This window comes from Pyrus communis, chromosome 11, assembly GCF_041283825.1.
Source record: "Pyrus communis isolate YQ-2024b chromosome 11, ASM4128382v1, whole genome shotgun sequence".
In the NCBI taxonomy this organism is placed as follows: Eukaryota; Viridiplantae; Streptophyta; class Magnoliopsida; order Rosales; family Rosaceae; genus Pyrus; species Pyrus communis.
In genome coordinates, this window is record NC_142575.1 from 16,149,734 (window position 1) to 16,168,557 (window position 18,824).

The window sequence follows — 18,824 nt, forward strand, 5'->3', positions numbered from 1 at the left end:
GAAGGGCGCCATACGTTACCTTGACGCGGCGCGCCCGTATCACTGCTGAGACTCAATTCTAAGCTAAGGTTCGATGGGTTTGCCATTTTTCAAAAGTGTTCAAAGAGATGGGGTGGATGGAGTTAATTCTCAAAGGGCCGGAGTCGATTTTCAAGAATGGAAATTCTTCAGAGTGTGTTGTGGTGATCGATAGCTCTATAAAAAGCCAAGGCGACGCGTCCACCGATTCAAAAAGCCGGAATTTCCGGCGTAATTTAGGCGACGCTTTCTCGGCTTTTCAGAGGACGCGTTCAACTTTGTCAAAAGATTTCTTCTTTTCAGACAACACGTGGAGGCCATCATCGCAACTACACAACTTTAGCCGACAAGCGCAAAGTTCGGCGACGCTTTCTCTGCTTTTCAGAAAACGCGTGCAGCTTTGTCAAAAGGAGCCGCATCCGCACTACTACGTGTCGTTCAGAAAGCAAAGGGGCGTCGTTCAGAAATCGAAGGGGCGCCTGCTCAGAAATCGAAGAGGCGTCGTTCTGATATCGAAGAGACATTTGTCGACAAGGGTAAAAGAACAGTACCACCACTTGATATTATCTCTATATATGTCGACCTTCGTCTTTTATGGCAAGGCAAATCTGAAGAAAATGCCCAACTCTCCTTCACCTCTGAGGGCGCACTCCCAGCAAAGCCTTTTGAAATACTCAATTTTTTTCTTCTTCCCCAAAGATGATACCGGATGTCTGGAGTACAGATGACCCAGGAGGAAACGGCAGATTGAAGTGTGCTGATTCATTCACCGCTTCTTCAAAAGCAAAGGTATCTCATATCATCAAGGTCAAAAGCAAAAGTATCTCATATCATGCTCTTTCCCTGTCTTTTTCTTTGTCCTTGTTCTTACTCGCATGGCAAAGTAAAAGAAGCAATCAGCCGGCACTTGGAGTCAGTCTTCCAATCTGGAGCCAACTGCCTGGAATCTATTCCTGATTGCTTACCTAGCGTTGCTCTCGAGTAGTCATCTTCAACGGTTGATACACTTCCGGAGAAGGGACCACTTCTGCAAAGGGGAGCGAGTAAGGCAAGTGAAAATGATACATTGAAGCATGTGGAGACAAACATAGGCTGAGTTATCCTCCAACCCTTTTCAATACGAATTGGAAAGATTGAACAAAGAAACAGACCAAAGGGGTAAGCTCAGACCTTCGGGGAAGACCAAAAGAATCCTCCAGCCCAGTAGCACAAAGGAAAATCAACAAGTGGAGGAGACCAAAAGAATCATGCAGCCCAGTTCAAGAGTAAGCCTGTGGAATCACAAAGATCAAAGCCTCAATGCAATCACCAAGGAGAAGAGGGAATTTACACTCCATAACCAGATTTGCGTCCCTAAACTCTTCTCTTTGTTAATTACATTCTGCCATGTTTAGTATGTTTAAGTGCTTTTTGTGTGTTTACTTATGTTTTGTGTGAATCTATGCTTAAAACATTGAGGACAATGTTTGATTTAAGTGTGGGGGGGGGGGGTAACTAAGTATATTTAATGCAAATTCGTGGGATTTTATCACCCATTACTTCAAATGTTGTTCCTTGCTGTTTTAAGGTGTTTTTAAGTTGTTTTAGAGTGTTTTAGTATGTTTTGTTTTTATAACTCCGAAAATCACATAAAAATTTGAAAAACATGTTTTAAAAAGCCTAAAAAGAGTGTTTTGAGTCGTTTTTGTGTGTTTGTGTCTTAGGGTACCTTCCAACACAATGATAAGGATTTGGTTTGTAATTGCATGACGGTTAAAAAGAGTTATAAACATGGAGAAAAGTTTGATTTACTCTTGGTATATGCTTGGTTATGGTTATAATGTATGACTTCACATGCAATCATAAAAGAAAAATTCGTTTTTGTAACATGCTTGAAGGAAGGAACTGAAACAAACGCTACATCCCTGTGAGACTCGAGCCATTACCTTCTTTGGAGAGTTATTTTCTGTGATTCTTTATTTTCTAAAGTTGTTGCATGATCTCATTATTCCTTGCTTGGTTGCTACTTAGAATGCAATTGTATCATGATAGAACTAAATGCTAGAACTTATATCCGTTTCATTCAAAGCATGACATTGAATTGCATAACACATATCAAGATGAAGTTGTGTAATTGCCACCATAACCAAATAGCCTTACTTCCCATATTTCGTATATGTTATTAGTTTTAACCCCGTTGAGCCTCGTTTAGCCTATTTTCTTTGCTAACCACATCACCCCTTACCTAGCCTAGATTAGGACCATCCGTACCCTTGTTCTTGAAGCATAGTAAGCATGACGGATAATGAATTCCTTTTGATTAATATGTTGCAGAAAATAAGTGTGGGGGAAGGGATTTTTGTGTGTATGTATGTGCCTAAGTCTTAAAGGAGGCACGGGAAAAAGAAAAAAAAAATGTGAGAAAAAGAAGAAGAAAAGAAAGAAAAGAAAAAAAAAGAAAGTGAAAATAAGTGAGAATGGACTCACAAGTGTGATTGTTGAAGAAAGGGCCCAAAAAGTTTGAATATGGCCCTAAGTTTTGTGACTTCCCCTTGGGTGTTCAAAGTTGACTTCTGCGTTCTAAAGGGAATTCTAAGTGCCTAATTCAATACTTTGCTCACTATTGCTTTAAGAATGTTTGTTTATCCTTCACCTTTCATTGTTAGCCAATACCTTAGCCCCGTTTCAACCCTTATGCTTCTATCTTGAGTGTTATGTATTTCAATTTGTGGAGTTTGAACTTGGTATAAGCTTATGGTGTCACTGGTTCTCGCTTCTAAGTAGTAGCATTCCATTCATGAGATCATACCTAAACATGCTTATTAACTCCAGAAATTGCTCTCTTTATGATACATATATGTGAGTGTTCGTTTTCATGTTTACATCAATCTTCTCACATATAACTAGTGTAGGGTGTGAAGTTAGAAAATCTGTGTGAAAAACGAGAGTACATCTAGTAAGGAATTGAGCAAATTCTCTAAGGCATGTTACTACATTCAAAACATGGTTTTAAATGCTTAATTGTGAAATAGTATGTGGTGACTATGATTAAGAATGTACTCAAGTGTGAAGATGACTAAAATCTATGGGACTAATGATTTTTAACTTGTCATGTGCATTGGAAATCCCTGAGACGATTGTTGGAAGGTTTAGGTTGTGTTTTACTTGTTTAGTGTCGTTTTGTTTGTTTTGTTTTTCTGTTTTGCTCGAGGACGAGCAAAAGATAAGTGTGGGGGAATTTGATAGGAGCATATTTAGGTGACTTACTTAGCTTGTTTTCGTGCATTCATATTGTTAATTCATAGTTGTTTTAGTAGTTTAAGCCATTTTCGTGTGTTTTTAGGTTAATATGGTTAAGGAAGCAAAAAGATGCATTTTGGAGCAAAATTGGACTTGGAATGGATAGCTTATGTTTGGAGCAAAAGGAATGGACGAAATTGAAGGATTCCTAATCCATTGCAGCCACATGCACCCACACTCATTCACACACTCATTCATACACATTTCATTCACTCCTCCATTTCAGAAATTCATCCATTGTACATACCACAAACACTTCCCCCTTTTGTGCCGTGAGTTTCCCTATTAATCCAAACACCATCCTTCCATTTTCACCACTCCCCAAACCATTCACACCATCAAACTATCCTTAGACCTTGTGCTACAACGAAGAGGAAGAGAAGAGTGCCTAAACGTTCATACAATTCAAGTTTGAGTTGTTGGAATGTTTAGGTGTTTCTTTGATTTCAATGTTAATTTCAATACTCTTTGTTTTGTACGTATGAGGAATGGAAGAGAAGAGTGCCTAAACGTTCATACAATTCAAGTTTGAGTTGTTGGAATGTTTAGGTGTTTCTTTGATTTCAAAGTTATGGGGTGATTCGAAATATATGTTTATGCTTGCATTTTGATTTGATTACTTCTAATTGCGTTTCATAAGTTGTGGATTCAATTCGTTTAACTGTTTGATTGATAACTTATTTATGTATGTTTATTGAGAGTGCACGCTTAATTTTCATGCATGAATATGACGCTAGAATATAAGTGAGTTTCACCTACTAGTTACGAACTTATATTCACAAGTAGTGGAGGTTGCTTATAAACAATCGCGTTAAACGAATTCTTGGCATAAGTTTCATGCGTATTCCATAGTAACGAATGCCTCGTCAACACTTATAATTTTCATAGAGCGTAATGATTCTTGCTTGTATCTCTATTATGCAATCATGTAGGGGACTTGTGGGGAATGTTTTGAATTGTTGTATGCGCTAACCCATCCAATTCAATAACGTTAGGAAGATTTGAAGGTTAATTAGTGCATCACGGTTAACTTGGGGTGTTGAGAATTCATGGTTTATTGAAATGCAATTGGAAATCATTTTATTATGCAAGTGTAACATGTGTGGAGAAGAACCTTCTAGCTAGCATTCATCCATTCATTTTCATCGCATTCATATTTACATTCTGTCTAATTTATTAAACTTGTTTCGTTATTTCAATTTTCGTCAAATTAAAATCCCCCTTTACTTTATTGTCTAATTTAGTTAGAAAGTGTCTTAGTTTGTGTTTATAAGAGTTTTGAGTCATTTTGTTACACAAATTCATCCAAATTTGTGTTTGTGCTCAAATCTGCCCAGAAAGTGGTTTTTAGGCAGATTTGAGTGTGTTTGTGTTGTTTTGAGTCTTTTTGTTTGTTTTAGTGTTTTAAAGTTTAGTTTTGCATTCTTTGAGTCTAGTATAGTGTTTTATATTGTTATTTTACGTTTGAATCAAGCCATAATCTTAAATTCGTCCAACATTGGGTTTAAGGTTAGAAACTGCCTAGTTAGTGTTTTTAGGCAGTTTTGAGTCTTTTGAACTTGTTTTGAGTCCTTTGAGTCTTTGTGAACGTTTTTAACTTTGTTTTTATGTTTTTGAGTCAAATCCAAGTGATTAACAATCCTTCCTAATCCCCGGTCCAGAACGATCCCTACTTATACTTATACTACAATTGTCAAAAAGAGGGTTTAATTTGTGTGCGTATAAATCACGCATCAGTTATGTCTTTACTGTTTGGGAATACTGCAATATCTTGGAGGTCCACATAATTGACCTTAGTTGCAACGTCTTCGACCTTTGCTAGTTCATCACCTTACATGATGCCGCACGTGTACATGGGAGTCATTTCGAAGCACTATGCTGTGTGTATTCATCCATTGTTAAGTCCTAACAATGATTTATGAAGACTTATCTTTTATATTGACTAGACGATCCAAGAAGTCAACACCAAGAGTATTGCTCATCAAAATTTTTCTTCACTCATTAGAAAAGAATTAGAAGATTGAAGTTAAGCAGATTCGATCCCAACATAGCCTTGTCGATCGTTACACAAAGTCATTGCCGATGTCTACCTGTTAGAAGCATACCAAGGTATTGGATTGTGTGACCTATCTAATTTCCCACACATGTAGTTCTCAGAAAGAGTTTTGTCGAACTCAGGGGGAACATCTTGCAGTATACTCACTTGGCCATAATGTACTTTTTTTTCCCTTAGATTAGGAACAATTTTCCTACTAGGTTTTTGCTAACCTGACAAGGTTTGAACGAGACACCCAATTTGTGCTGGTCAAACCCCTATATGTGTTTTCTAATACTTGATGCATCTTGAAGATGTCAAGTATTGACATTGCATTAACTCACCTTTTTCTCCTTAGACTATGGGTTTGTCCTACCGTGTTTACCGTAGCCAAGTTTTGGTGAGTATCTCCTTATATGCACCTCTATTTTGAGACTCGCGTATGCATTTCATACGCCGAAAGAGAACTGACAATAACAACTGCCATCTCCTGATCATGAAAACCTGATGTGACAACTTTTTAAGTTGTACACACTCAAGGGGGAGTACTGTAAATACTATTTTATTGTTAGTGTGATTTTGTAAACTTAGAGTAGGTATCCCAATATAATTTGAATATATATCAAATTCTCATAAGCTTTGTATTAATTATAAGGCAAGAAAGTCGATCATTATTAGTATAAATAAAGTCATTAGATATAAGGAATGGGACACATAATTTACCAACGTTCTTCTCTCTTTCTCTCTTCTTTAGCCGGCCATCTCTCTATCCTCTCCCTCAATAATTAGTTTCATAATAGTTGTTGAATTGTATATTTTTTTTGAGATGAGTATGATATTTATTGATATAAGATAAAACCGTACAAAGCGGAGGATAGTGTGCTTAAGTGGGCCTCGATAAAAACCTTGTTGGGGCTTTTAACCCGATTGAATGGAAAAAGAGCGTCCCACATGAACAACTAACTTTACCTATCCTCACACCAAGAGAGAAAACAAACAAAATTATAAAGAGTTGTCTTCAATAAGAGTATCCAGCAATAGCTCAGGAGCAGTCCCCCTCCATTGAAATTCATCAGTCCTGCCAATCCCATATCGAGCAAGTCGATGGGCAGCGGAATTGGCCTCCTTTCGAGGGGGAGTACTGTAAATATTATTTTATTGCTAGTTGAATTGTATATTTTTAATTATTTATTTTATTGTGTGAAAGACACAAGAGGAAAACGCTAGTCCATTACTCACGCCTCCCGAATATTAAAGTCAACAATGCTTGGTTTCTTTAGGTTATAACTACAATCATTTATGTATCTGATTTGATATTTGTTTAGAAAAATATTAGAGAGACTAAATTTTATAAACTAAATCTAATAATGGTAGAGTCAACGATACAAGTAAGTCTCATTATATGGTCTCCCAAACATTTTTTTTTTAAATGTAATTTTTCCTTGGTAAAGTTTTATTTATATACTTTTGAAATCAGTGAAGTATTCCTCCATTAGCCAAGCTTGAAAAAGACGCGTTCTAACCTTTATTTAGTTTAACATCAGTCTTATACATAATACATGTATCATATATAAAGAGGGAAAGATGCATAAATCTTACATTTATATATATGTCTATATCATTAAAAGTCTGCGACTTCAGTTCGATCGAAATAGCAGCCGGAAGGGCCTCCATGGGGTAGAAGAGTCAACCTGACCAGACCGGCAGCCCCTTCTTCGACAGTCATGGTCCCTGTATGCCAATTGAAGTCTGTATTGACAAAGCCAGGATGCACACAGTTGATGCACATGTTTGGGTACTTGTTAGCAAGGATTCTAGTGTAAGCATTGAGGGTGGCCTTGGAAATACTATATGCAGGAAGCATCATTGTCCATCCATTCGTTTCGAGTTCATTTTGTTTAAAATCATGCAGAAATCTTGCCAAAACTGCATCCACTTTCTCCTCTGTCAATGTTTCTACATCCCCGAGCTCATTTCTTATCTCTTCACTCGGTATCCTCTGCATAGTATTTGATAACTTCGATTAGGAAATTTAAAGTTTTGTTTCATCGTGTGTTGCTAGCTAGGACATTGAAGGAGATCATATCGATTGAGGCTTATTTCCGAGCATCAACAAGTTAATGAGAGGAGAACGACTATTGTCGATGAATGGAATATAGCATTGAGTAAATCTTCTCTTGCCAGACTCATCCAGATAATGAACATTAACCTTTGTTAGATAATTTTTGTTTCATTGTGTTTTTTTACCTTGAGTTCACTCCTTAGGGAGGAGACATTGACGATTCTTGCTCCTAGAGAGGAGAGTTGCAAGAGTGGGAGAAGAGCCTCGGTTAATCTTTTAACACCGTAGTAATTTGTATTCAAACATTCCTCAGCCTTCTCATAAGTGTATTTAATTGCACATTGAATTTGGTTGACTGCTTTGCCTGAAAGCTGAACAAAAAACTTCTTGTAGTTAAAAGCTGCTGCGAATCTTGGTTGTGGTGTGGCGACATATATATCGTATATTTGTGAGAAGACCTAAGACCTACACCTCAAGACATCACTATGATGTCTCAGACTAATAACACGACGTCATGTATTCTTAGTATCCCATATGGTGTTGCGTAATTAGTTTGAGACACCACCATGGCGTCCCTATTTTATGCATGTGCTTCTCATGAGAAATATACTGCTATATAACTTACCCAAGTTGTGGAGTCAATGTCTAGAGATTTTAAATCTTTCTCAGACACCAGTACTCCAGTAGCTCCAGCATTATTAACCTGCAGAAATCAAATGGTTAATTTAAGTTATACCCACAGATTTTCACTCAATATGTTGGAGGCCAACAAATACTAGCACTATGTTAATATGTTTGTACACAGGAATTGTACCGATTGGCCTAATATAGGGCTAATAACAAGTTATTTGGCGCATAGGAACCTTTATTTCTTTATTTGCAAAACCTATTATATGTTTCTTGATTCTCCTTAAATAAATTCAAATTAAACACCATAAATAACCAAGAATATGCAACAAAAAATAAATAGACGTGTGTTGAAATCACTTTCCTATATTGGTTATCTAATGAAATTTCTCAAATTCCGCAGTCTACATGCTCACCACATTTCTCACATATAAGTAAAGAGCAAACAAATAAAGTAAATCTCTACACCGCTACCGCAAGAGTAAAAACAAACAAAAGAAATATGCCGCAAAAGTGATAGACATGGCAAATTAGACATTAGATGCACACATGAAACAATCGCTACACCAATGAGGCCATGTCAAACTATTGCTAAAATAGCAAGGCCACATCAAGTCACTGAAGCGAGACATTGATACCGAACGATTGCCATCGTAGGTCGACTGTAGGTGTTGATTTTAACCTTTAGTTGTTTCAATATTTTTAAAGGGTAAAATTAATCGGTCATTAAATATAAAAAATTGCTGAATAGGAGCAAGAAAGAAAAATTTGGCGTTACCAAGATATCAAGCCTGCCAAATCTGGCGTTTATGAATTTGGCCAAGGAGTGGATGCTAACTGGATTCAAGACATCAAGTTGATGGAAGACAACATTTGACAGACCCAACTGTTGAAGCTTAGATGTTGCTTCTCTTCCCCTCTTCTCATCCCTGGCTGTCAACACCACCACCACCCCTTGAGATGCAAGCTGCCTCACCACCTCAAATCCAATACCCTTGTTTGCACCGCTAACCACCGCACATCTACAGTAGCGCAACCACTATGACAATTTAAAAAACTTTTCTCCTTATTTTGTGACTGTTTGTTTTCAGTTTTTCTATATTTTACTTTTAAAAAATTGAAAACTGAGAGAAATTTTGAAAACTCAGATAGTTATCAAACGAGTTTAAGTTTAAAATAAAAAAAAAAAAAATTGAAAACTAAGAACAAAATAGTTATCAAATGTTTCTTTTAGTAACACGTAATCTTGCAAAGAGATAGTTAAATTAATTATAAAAGTAAATTAAAAACTCATATATATAGAGATTATATATGTACCTTTCTGTCTCTGCTCCATATTCTTGATTGCTTCCCATTCTTTGTTGTATATAATGCTTGGATTTGCCTTGTGATGATATTGCTTTCTTCCTGAAACTGTGGAGCTCAACAGATTATATATATACTCGATCGAATCAAGTTCTGAGATTTCTTTCTCAGACAAAAACGAAAATATAATTTCCTTTTCTTTCATTAATTATTATCGGATAATGACAGATTTGCTTGTATTTGGTTTATGTTTCTACATATGGCATGCATGTACACACCAGAGCCAGTGTTTCGGTCAGCAATGATCATCTCATTGGACTGGCTTTCCAAATTCTCTTCTGGCGCGGGTAGGGTTTTTTTATTTTTTTATTATTCTTAGTGGTTGAGATTTTTTATTTTGGATCAGATCCTCTCCTAAGCATAGGAAAGGATTATTTTGACCAGGCCCATCAGGCCGTTCAAATTTTATCTAATGGTTACAAATAGAATACTCATCTAAAAATTATAATAATTGTAACCGTTGGATAAAATTTGAACGGTCCGATGAACCTGGTCAAGAGGATCCTCACCATTTGGTTAAGAAACGATTGATCCTTTTATTTTAATATTTTCTATCTCCTGGAGTCACATCACTTGAATGGGTCCAAGTTTTATACTTCGATAGTTGATGAGCTGATTACTTATGTATATATAACGCTCTGGCAAGGAGTTTTCTGTTGATGATAAAAAAATGAAATCTAAAAGTTGATGAGCTGATTACTTATATATATATAACGCTCTGGTAAGGAGTTTTTTGTTTGATGACAAAAAAATGAAATCTAAAAGTAACGTTTCTCAGTACTCAATAGTAATTAAGATGATTGGCTTAGAAAATAAATTGCCGAAATTTAAAAATAAAATATTTAATAGTTGTAAAAGTATTCTAGGTATATCGTAACACGGAATGCTACAACGAAGCAATTATTAAGATCTCCACTTAAGGATGGGGAATATGTTTTTTTTTCTATCATCCGCCATTTTAAACAGGTATTTCATGTGTTTCAAAATGATTGAAGGAACATCCAAAAATATATATTTTTTTCACTTATATTATGACTTATAGAGTGCCTCTTAGATACCCGTACTCGAAAAAAATCTCTCCTAAATATTATAGATAGAGTCAAAATAGAGGCAGAAAAATATATTCTTTTATGTATGCAAAAGCCTGCATAAACCATCAAAAAAAAAAGAAAAAAAAAAAATCAAAAGCCTGCGTAACCTGAAATATTATAAGATTGATGAGTTTATGTTGGTATTTTATATAGGTTGCTACAGTCAATAGTAACTATTAGTAATAAAAAATTCTGGTAAGCATGGTATAAAAGTTAAAATTCTGGTCAGCATGGTATAAAAGTTTCAGTTTTCAACCTGTGGGACATAGGGTACTGATATGAGATAAAAATATATTCTAGTCTAAGATTTTTTTTTTTTTGGACAAATACTCTAAGAATGTGTTTAGTTAATATAAATTAACATTTGCTTACATATTTTGTGTGCATGAACACATTTTTTTATAAAATGAGAGAGAGAGAGAGAGAGAGAATGTGGGGGGAGTGAAAGGTTTTTGTTTTTTGTTTTTTATTTTAATTTTAAATATTAGAGATATTTTAACGTCACTTGTAGGTGAGGCTTCAATAAAAAATAGTAAAATTTGGACCTGTGAAATTACATTATTGCCCATCATGGTTTTTGTGTGATAGAAGACTAAGTTGCCTTTTCATTCTCTTTTGGTTGACAAAGAATGTTTCATTAATTAATAGAGATTAAATAAAGGAATTGAATTAAGAACTTAGGAATAAGTGAAATTAAAAAAGAGAATTAGATTAATTAGTTCTCTAGTTGTTCCCATTTGATATGTGCTAGTAAATATAAAAAAGAAATGAAAAAGTAAAGTAGTTATTCATAGTACAATACGTACGCATTACGTTGAACTTTATATTTCACATAATAGTGTACATATACATTAAATCTACAATATTGGCAATGCTCTAAGTAGGAAAAAATGACTACTTATAGTGGTATTCCTCTTCACTTGTAAGTGAGATGTCTTAGATTTAATTCTCGCTAAAGGTGAATTTGAACCACATTATTACTAGCTCATTGTGAGGCTAAGCCCAACCCCTTCCCCATTATTATATACTATCGTTTGTTAAAAAGAAAAAGTGGTAAAAAGTGTGCACATTCTATATCATATATACTAGATGTTAGCCGTGCACGTTGGTAAGAATTAAGAAAACTTGTTCACCAAATATATGTTCACACCATATTTATCAGAACAAACCATTATATATCAAACCAGTGCAGGACAAGGTTGAATGTTAACAACAAACAATTCCAATTAATTGGAAACATCTTCCAGGAAAAAATATGGACTTTAACTAAGGAATCATAATTACATCAGTTATATATAGAATTTAACCTGCCAAGAAATGAGATGTAAGATTTGGTGATCCAATATAGAAGCCTCGCACGAATTCAAAAACGTTAACTCGATCAGCAGTAAATTACATGCAGGAAGCTGGTCCGTAAGTTTTGTTTTCGTAGTCGAGATGAGGAAGCAAACGTACGTGCATGGATTTATATAGCCGAAACTGACAGAGTTGGAAATACCGAAGAGGATAGTAGATACTAGGAATAAGTATGAGATGCTGCGATTCACACTGCCCAATCTTTACGTTCAGCTTGGTACCATCGCCGCATAAGTCATGAGTTGGAATTTTTTTTCGTTTTGTTAGGGATGTACCGGATACGTTAATGATTTTCTTCATATTCTAATTAATTCATAGTTTAAGTTTGTACCACACTAAACCACCTAATCCCAAGATCAATGGGGAAAAAACATCTTGGAATCAAATTTGTGCACTACCGTGTAGGTCCGGTCCTGAGACTTTTGAGGCTCGGGGCGACCTCAAAATGTGCTCTAACTTCATATAAGAAAAATTATTTGTTTTCACACGTAGGACTTCGATAAAATTACACTTAGAAAAACACTTCAAACTCAATAATTTAGATACAGAAAAAACTAATTTATTTTGTATTGAAAGAAGGGAACCAAAAATCCCCGGGCTTACAAGTAAATAGATGATGAGTTTTGTTTCCTTTCTATTTGAACTTTTAAAGTACTTTTATATAACTTGTGAGGGGATTTTTCTTATTTACTTTACCTTGTCAATATGGGACTAAAAAAATAGTCATATTTTTGAATCTTTAGTTGATATATAAATATATATATATATATATATATATATATAGGCAATGAACGAGACATGCATCCATTAATTTCTTGAAGGCTAATGTTAGGGATACCAAATTTTTAAACCAAATTTTGTAAACTGTATGAAGTGATTGTTGATATTGGATTATTACTTAAGTGTTGATTAACGCACTTATTTCTTATTAGTGATATGTCATCTGTGTTGCAAACTTGGTCTAAAAATTTGGTCTATGCATTATTCTTTGTTGAAGGTTAGACTTGAATTGGAATAAATGTCTGAAAATTGCAACCCACACAGCTACTAGCTAGCAATTAAAAAGAAAGTAACAACCAAACAAAAATTGATAAAAATTGGAAAGAATAAAAAAAAACAGATATCATTTCAAACTTAAGACCTTTCGTTAATTTTAAACAACAGAAACCATTGCTTCTGATTAAACTTCTTGATCATGTAACCAAAATTTTAAAAATTTATACTCTTACGAAAAGAAACTCCAAAATTTTAAAAAATTTATACTCTTATGAAAAGAAATTCATAAAAAAATGGAACATACCCAAGACCTCCTCGTTAATTTTAAACATCATGAACCACTACTTCTAGGTAAACTTCTTAATCATTTGACCAAATATAAATAAATTTATACCCTTATAAAAAGAAATTGGTAAAAATTAGAAAGTAAATAAACATATAGCAATTTGAACTCCTTGTTAATTTTAAACAACATAAACCACTAGTTCTAGTTAAACTTCTTGGTCATATATCCAAATTTTATAAATTTTGTAAATTTTATAAATTTTGTAAATTTTATACTTTTATGAAATTATATGAATATAACACCCAAAATAATTTTGGTGCCCCCAATTTTTTTGGGCCCCAGACGATCGCCTAGCCCGCAATGGGCCTGGGCTGGCGCTGCTACTATGAAGAGTGGAGATGCACAAATTCGTTAACTGGTAAAATAACAAACAAACTTAAATGGCCCAAGGACGGGGGAGTGGTGCCGGCCTAAGGCTCCCCGATGGTCAAGTAGGTAAACAATATTTCAGACTCAAGCAATAGGCTAGAATAAGTGTATCATAATTGCTTTACGATAGATGAACCTTATAAGTGTGTAACTATACTAGTCGAGATAGAATTCTTTTAGGATATAGAATCTAAACCATGAGAGTCCAGGGGATATCTAGAAGTATATATTCATCCTCTTAGGATTGTGAAACTTGCGGCACATGCCAATCCCTAGATTGTAGGAACTCCAAGAATATGGAAACCTGGCCGATTCCATACGAGATTAGGTTTTCGTATCTTTTAAAACAAGCATGGTCAATCTTAGTTAAGTCGTCGGACTTCGCCCACTACTCAAGAATAGGATGATGTGTTAGAAAGCCACTGATTTGATGTAATAGCTTTTGGAATACTTATTTTGTTAAACTCGTGCCGAGTTTAATGGAAGGACATTGTTTATTGTTAATTACTATTTAATGTATTATGTGTTTAATCAATAATAGAATCCAAGGAATGTGTGAAGTCTAGATTTTGTGTTTGGCTTTTGTTGACCCTAAAAATTACAAAGCCTACGTGGCGCGCATGCCGAGTAACTAATGAGCTAACTACGTCATTCGGTTGATGCGGGCGTGCCAACTCGTTGGCCGAGCCTAGCCGAAGAGTATGATTTGTTGATGTTGTGTTGAGCACGTTGCTGACTTCTTGATCTGGCGATTGCGGCTGAGGAAGGAACAAGTCTCGGCCTTTGGGTTCTTGAGCTTGAAGACAAGGTTACTAGTTCTGTGAAGTTCACGAATCGTCAGCACTGGATTCGGTCATAGTGATTATATTCGTAAGAATATAAGCACATCGAATCGATACCAGACTATATGGACATAAATACTCAAAAGAGATGTATGTTTTGATGGTAAATGTGGTTCGGCTGTCAGAATGCTGAACTCTGAAACTCACTTGTGAATATCCAATCATAAAATCACTCGGCATTCAATGTGTCGAATGTTGTAACTTGTAACACCTTACTTCGCCAGGAAGGCTAATAAGATGACCTCTGCCAATAAGGATTCGAAAATCCTTCTCGACCGAGACTTGGATAGGTAACTAGTCGGCCTTGACGCAGTGCTGTTTATCCAAACTGAAGGTGTTCGCCGGTTGCCTTCACAGTGCTGTTTATCCAAACTGAAGATGTGTCGGTGAAAAAAAAAAAATTAAAAATCTCAAGATGTTTGAAAGGTTTGCGCAGGGCAGTTGTGTGTTGAATTGGAGGGGGCTCGAATGATGCATTCTGCTATCTATTTATAGCAACAATCCTTCTTAAGATCAAGTTGAAACCACATTTGGATTAGGGCTTCTTATTCTGCTCCAACTTTATCTCGACCAATCCTACTCCTATTAGGACCTTGAACTCACCCCTCTTTTCAGCCCGTATTTATTGACGGCCGAGAATCCATATTGCATTAGGACCTCTTATCGTACTGGAGCTTCGACCCATCTGCTCATCCAAATTACTCCTTCTTGCAATAGGGCTCGACCATCTTCACTGAATGGCCTAGGACCACCAAGCAGCCCATAGTACATTTGGAAAAGCTTTAGGCCGCTCAATAATATTATTTTGGGCCCAAACATTGCCCCTTCTCTTCCCCCTCGCTTTTAAGGTCTTCGGCCTAGAATCCCTTAGCTGATTTTCGACCTTGAAGAAGTGAACCCTAACAAGATAACTATAGGATAATGAAAAGCCTCATATATCCCATTTATCGAGCGCATTTATGAAGCACGATCGCACGATCTGAATTCCCCTGCACGTCTTGCCGCGTGTCAATCCCTTGGTTAACCTAGCAACCCTTAATCGTGACCCTCGAAAACATGTGTCAACCGAAACGTCTCTTCCACATTAATGCATTAAATCCACCGCAACACACAATCGTGCATCCTCAAACCACGAAAACCTTGATTCTATCCCCGAGATGCCCTAGATATCCATAATGATTAGTGATTTCCCGGTCGATTTTGCCCCATAGTTTGAAAGTCAAACGCTTCAGAAAATCAAACGTTTTAGAAAATCAAACGTTTAACCTTTCTCTCGAAGAAATGCCTATAAATACCTGAACCCCTTATATTTGCATTTTACGACTCCAAAACTTTTGAAAATCCTTTTGCCATTTTGCTTTCAAAATCCGAGAAAACCTAAGCTTTTTAAACCAGAAATTCTTCCTTCAAACCCAAAAAACATTCAAATCTTCATCGATGGCTTCCTTTATCTCACAGTTTTGTAACGAGTGTAACAAATGCAAGGATTTCATTGATCGGAGCGCCATCAAGACTCTACACTTCGAGAATGATTTGAGCACCACTCATCAAATCCTGGGGCCACTCTTCAAGGACGCAGTGCCATCATCCACCACCACGCTGTTCAAGGCTCACTGCCTGACACCTTTGCTGCAAGGATTTGATTGGTCAAAATGTGACCTGACAAAGCCCCAAGGAGCCTGGCTTACGACCAACGTAAACTGGGCGGCCTGGGTCGACCGGATGGAAAAATTCTTCGGTCAAGAATAGAAAGCTCTTGGCATCTATGATACTATTAGACTCTCGACTGTGGAGATCGCCATAGACAAAAAACTCCTTATTACAGCACTAAGCCTTTGGTGCTCGACCACCAACACCATGATTCTTCCTTTCGGCCCTTTCGGCCCTACTATTCTTGACGTTTCAGCTATCTTCGAAACCTCTCCCTCTGGCATCCCAGTAGATACCGCCCTTTTTGGGTGCCCGTCGAATCTCGACCTCAAGGCATTATTCGACGATCGGGCCGTTGAGAGACTGAGTCAAGATGGTCAAGAGCCTTCAAGAGAAGAAGTTTAGAAGTTGCACAAGAACTTCTTCAACTACAACACCCTCATCCTCCATTTTGCTGGCCGAGGGGATGCGAGTCTACGGAAGGGAGAACACGAAGCCTTCTTATTTTATTGGTACAACAAGTTTATTTGTTGTACCAAGTCAAACAAATGCTTGGTCAAAAATATGCCGGTGGCTGAAGTCCTGGCTAGTGGTCACACCCTGGCCTTCAGCTCAGCCGTGCTTGCCAATCTCTTGCGTAGCCTGGCCGAAGTGACCATCAACAAAATTAACCCACACCAGAATGGACCCTTCTGGGTTTTCCAACTCTGGTTGCAGGTTTATTTTGCCACTCTTCGCCTAGAGATCTCTAGCAATCTACCCACTGAAGCACTCAACCTTCAGTTAACTTCTCAACCGGTGCCTCCTTATCGGGCCGAGGAAGTCTTCAAATACTTCTTCAGTCTAGACGTTTTTTCTGACGATGAATTTTTAATATGCCGTCGTCAAGAGTACCCCTCCTCAATTAGGCTTCCAACATCGGCATGGAACGAAGCTGAGGATGCTGGTGTTCGTCAGAACTGGGGTCGTTGGTGTTAACATGCGACCTTCTCCTCGGCTGCGACGCTCGTCGAGCAAGCTGGGAGGTCTACCATCTTTACTTCACCGCTCGATAACTCAGCTAACTTCTAGGTTGCCCGGTGCCCCTATTTACTTCCTGCTTCCTCCTAAGTCGATGGAGCCTCTTTGTTTCTTAGGAGAGGGAATGTCGAGATACCGAGAAAGAATTTCAGGAGAGGTACAAGAAATTCAGCCTTCAACCAACTGTTCATGAATCTCTCGATATTGACACCTTTGGCGGCTGGTGGGAAGAATACACGCGGGACTTCTTTGGTACTCCGGTGGAAGATGTGTCAACAAACTCTTTGGCGACCGATCCAAAATGACTCCAGCCCCACAGTCCAAGGAGACAACCCAAGGTATATGTCAGTTTATTGGCTTGATTTAAACACTTAACTTTGCTGACTTGATTTAGTTTTCTCAGGCGGTTGAGTACCCAAATAGGCAAATGTGATTGCCGTGGCTGCGACCAAGAAAAAATCGATCGCCTCTGTTAAGAAGACGAAAACTGCCGTGCAAGCCCTACAAAGCAAAATGCCTCGCCAGGAAGTCGAGACGACAGGTAAAGCCCTCCGACCTGTAAAACGCGTCAAGAAATTGGCGAAGAAGGGAGAACGGGAGATTCATGTTATCTCTAGCCAGACCACGGGAGTGACCGCTCCTAGTGTCTCTCCTCCTGCCCCCGTCGTCCAGACCTCGCCGGAAAAACGGCCAACTCCCACTGGCCAAACAATCCAGATTTGACCCATCCCTGGAGTCGTGGTTGATCCAATCGTTGTTCCGCTGGTCGAAGAGCTTGTTGTTACGCCTGTATTGGAGGAAGTGGCCCCTTCGGTCGGGAAATATCTTTCCAAAAACCCAAAACAATCTACGATCATCCTAAAATAGGTAAGATTACGTTGTTGGTAACTCTCTTTCCTTATTACATTCAAAAGTACTAAACAACTCTTTATTTCAGGATGATGAAAGTGATGAGATTCTATTGGCGAGTTGTCCTTAAGTAACCAAACTTCCTTCCGCTAATCCTTTACTTGTGGTCGAGGCGACTGTCCATGTTGATTCCCCTACAGTCGATCATGGAAAAATGCCTCACGTTGAGCCTGAAGCGACGGCAGAAACACCCATTCACCCGCAGGATCAGGACCTTGGTATCCCCCCCCAAGAAGTCACTTAGGCCTATTTCTCATTTCACCGAAAATTCTATGCGCCAAATGGCGTTATCTATATTTCCTGGCCACTTTAGTGGCTGTCGACTGTAGATAACCTTCATCGGCCACGTGAATTGAGAAGCAGTCTAAAGCACTGGGCTCAACCATTAAGCTCTCTAGGTTTGAGCAATGAACCAGAAGATATGGCCAAAGTCTCATCTCGGCAGGTCTAAAACAAATTCTCTGTCAGTTTCTGTTTGAAGATTTTCCTGTGCTTAAAATCTTTTCATGTGCAGCCTTCTTGGGAACTTGAGTTTGATGCTCCTATTGCGACTACTTTGGGAGCGGCTGGCTCTTCAACGACTACAACTAGACTCTCCGTATCAACGACCGAATCAGTTGCCCTTGTCAAGCTGCATGAGCTTCTGTCTTTCTCAGCTTCACAAATTCTTGAACGTAAGGGCCTCGATTCCGTGGGGGAATATCTGAACGATCTTGCAGCTGATGGTCAATTGAGTAACGAAGCTATCACCCGAGCATCTTCTACCTTGGAATGAACTTGAGAATATTTCAGTATTTTTGAGAGAGCTCTTCAGGCCGAATGCGACTTGAAAACTGCAATGGTTATTCAAGAAGCTCGT

At 37.6% G+C, this 18,824-nt stretch overlaps 1 protein-coding gene across 1 annotated transcript; it reads right to left on the reverse strand.

Annotated features, from left to right (window-relative positions):
• Positions 1-6,953: 6,953 nt before the first annotated feature.
• Positions 6,954-9,376, reverse strand: LOC137741369 (short-chain dehydrogenase/reductase 1-like). The gene is made up of 5 exons (XM_068481088.2): positions 9,339-9,376; positions 8,800-9,043; positions 8,020-8,097; positions 7,580-7,765; positions 6,954-7,331 (listed from the first exon to the last, which is right to left on the reverse strand). Exons 1-5 carry the CDS (start codon positions 9,374-9,376, stop codon positions 6,954-6,956), a joined length of 924 nt encoding a protein of 307 aa, XP_068337189.1.
• Between the last annotated feature and the right edge of the window lie 9,448 nt (positions 9,377-18,824).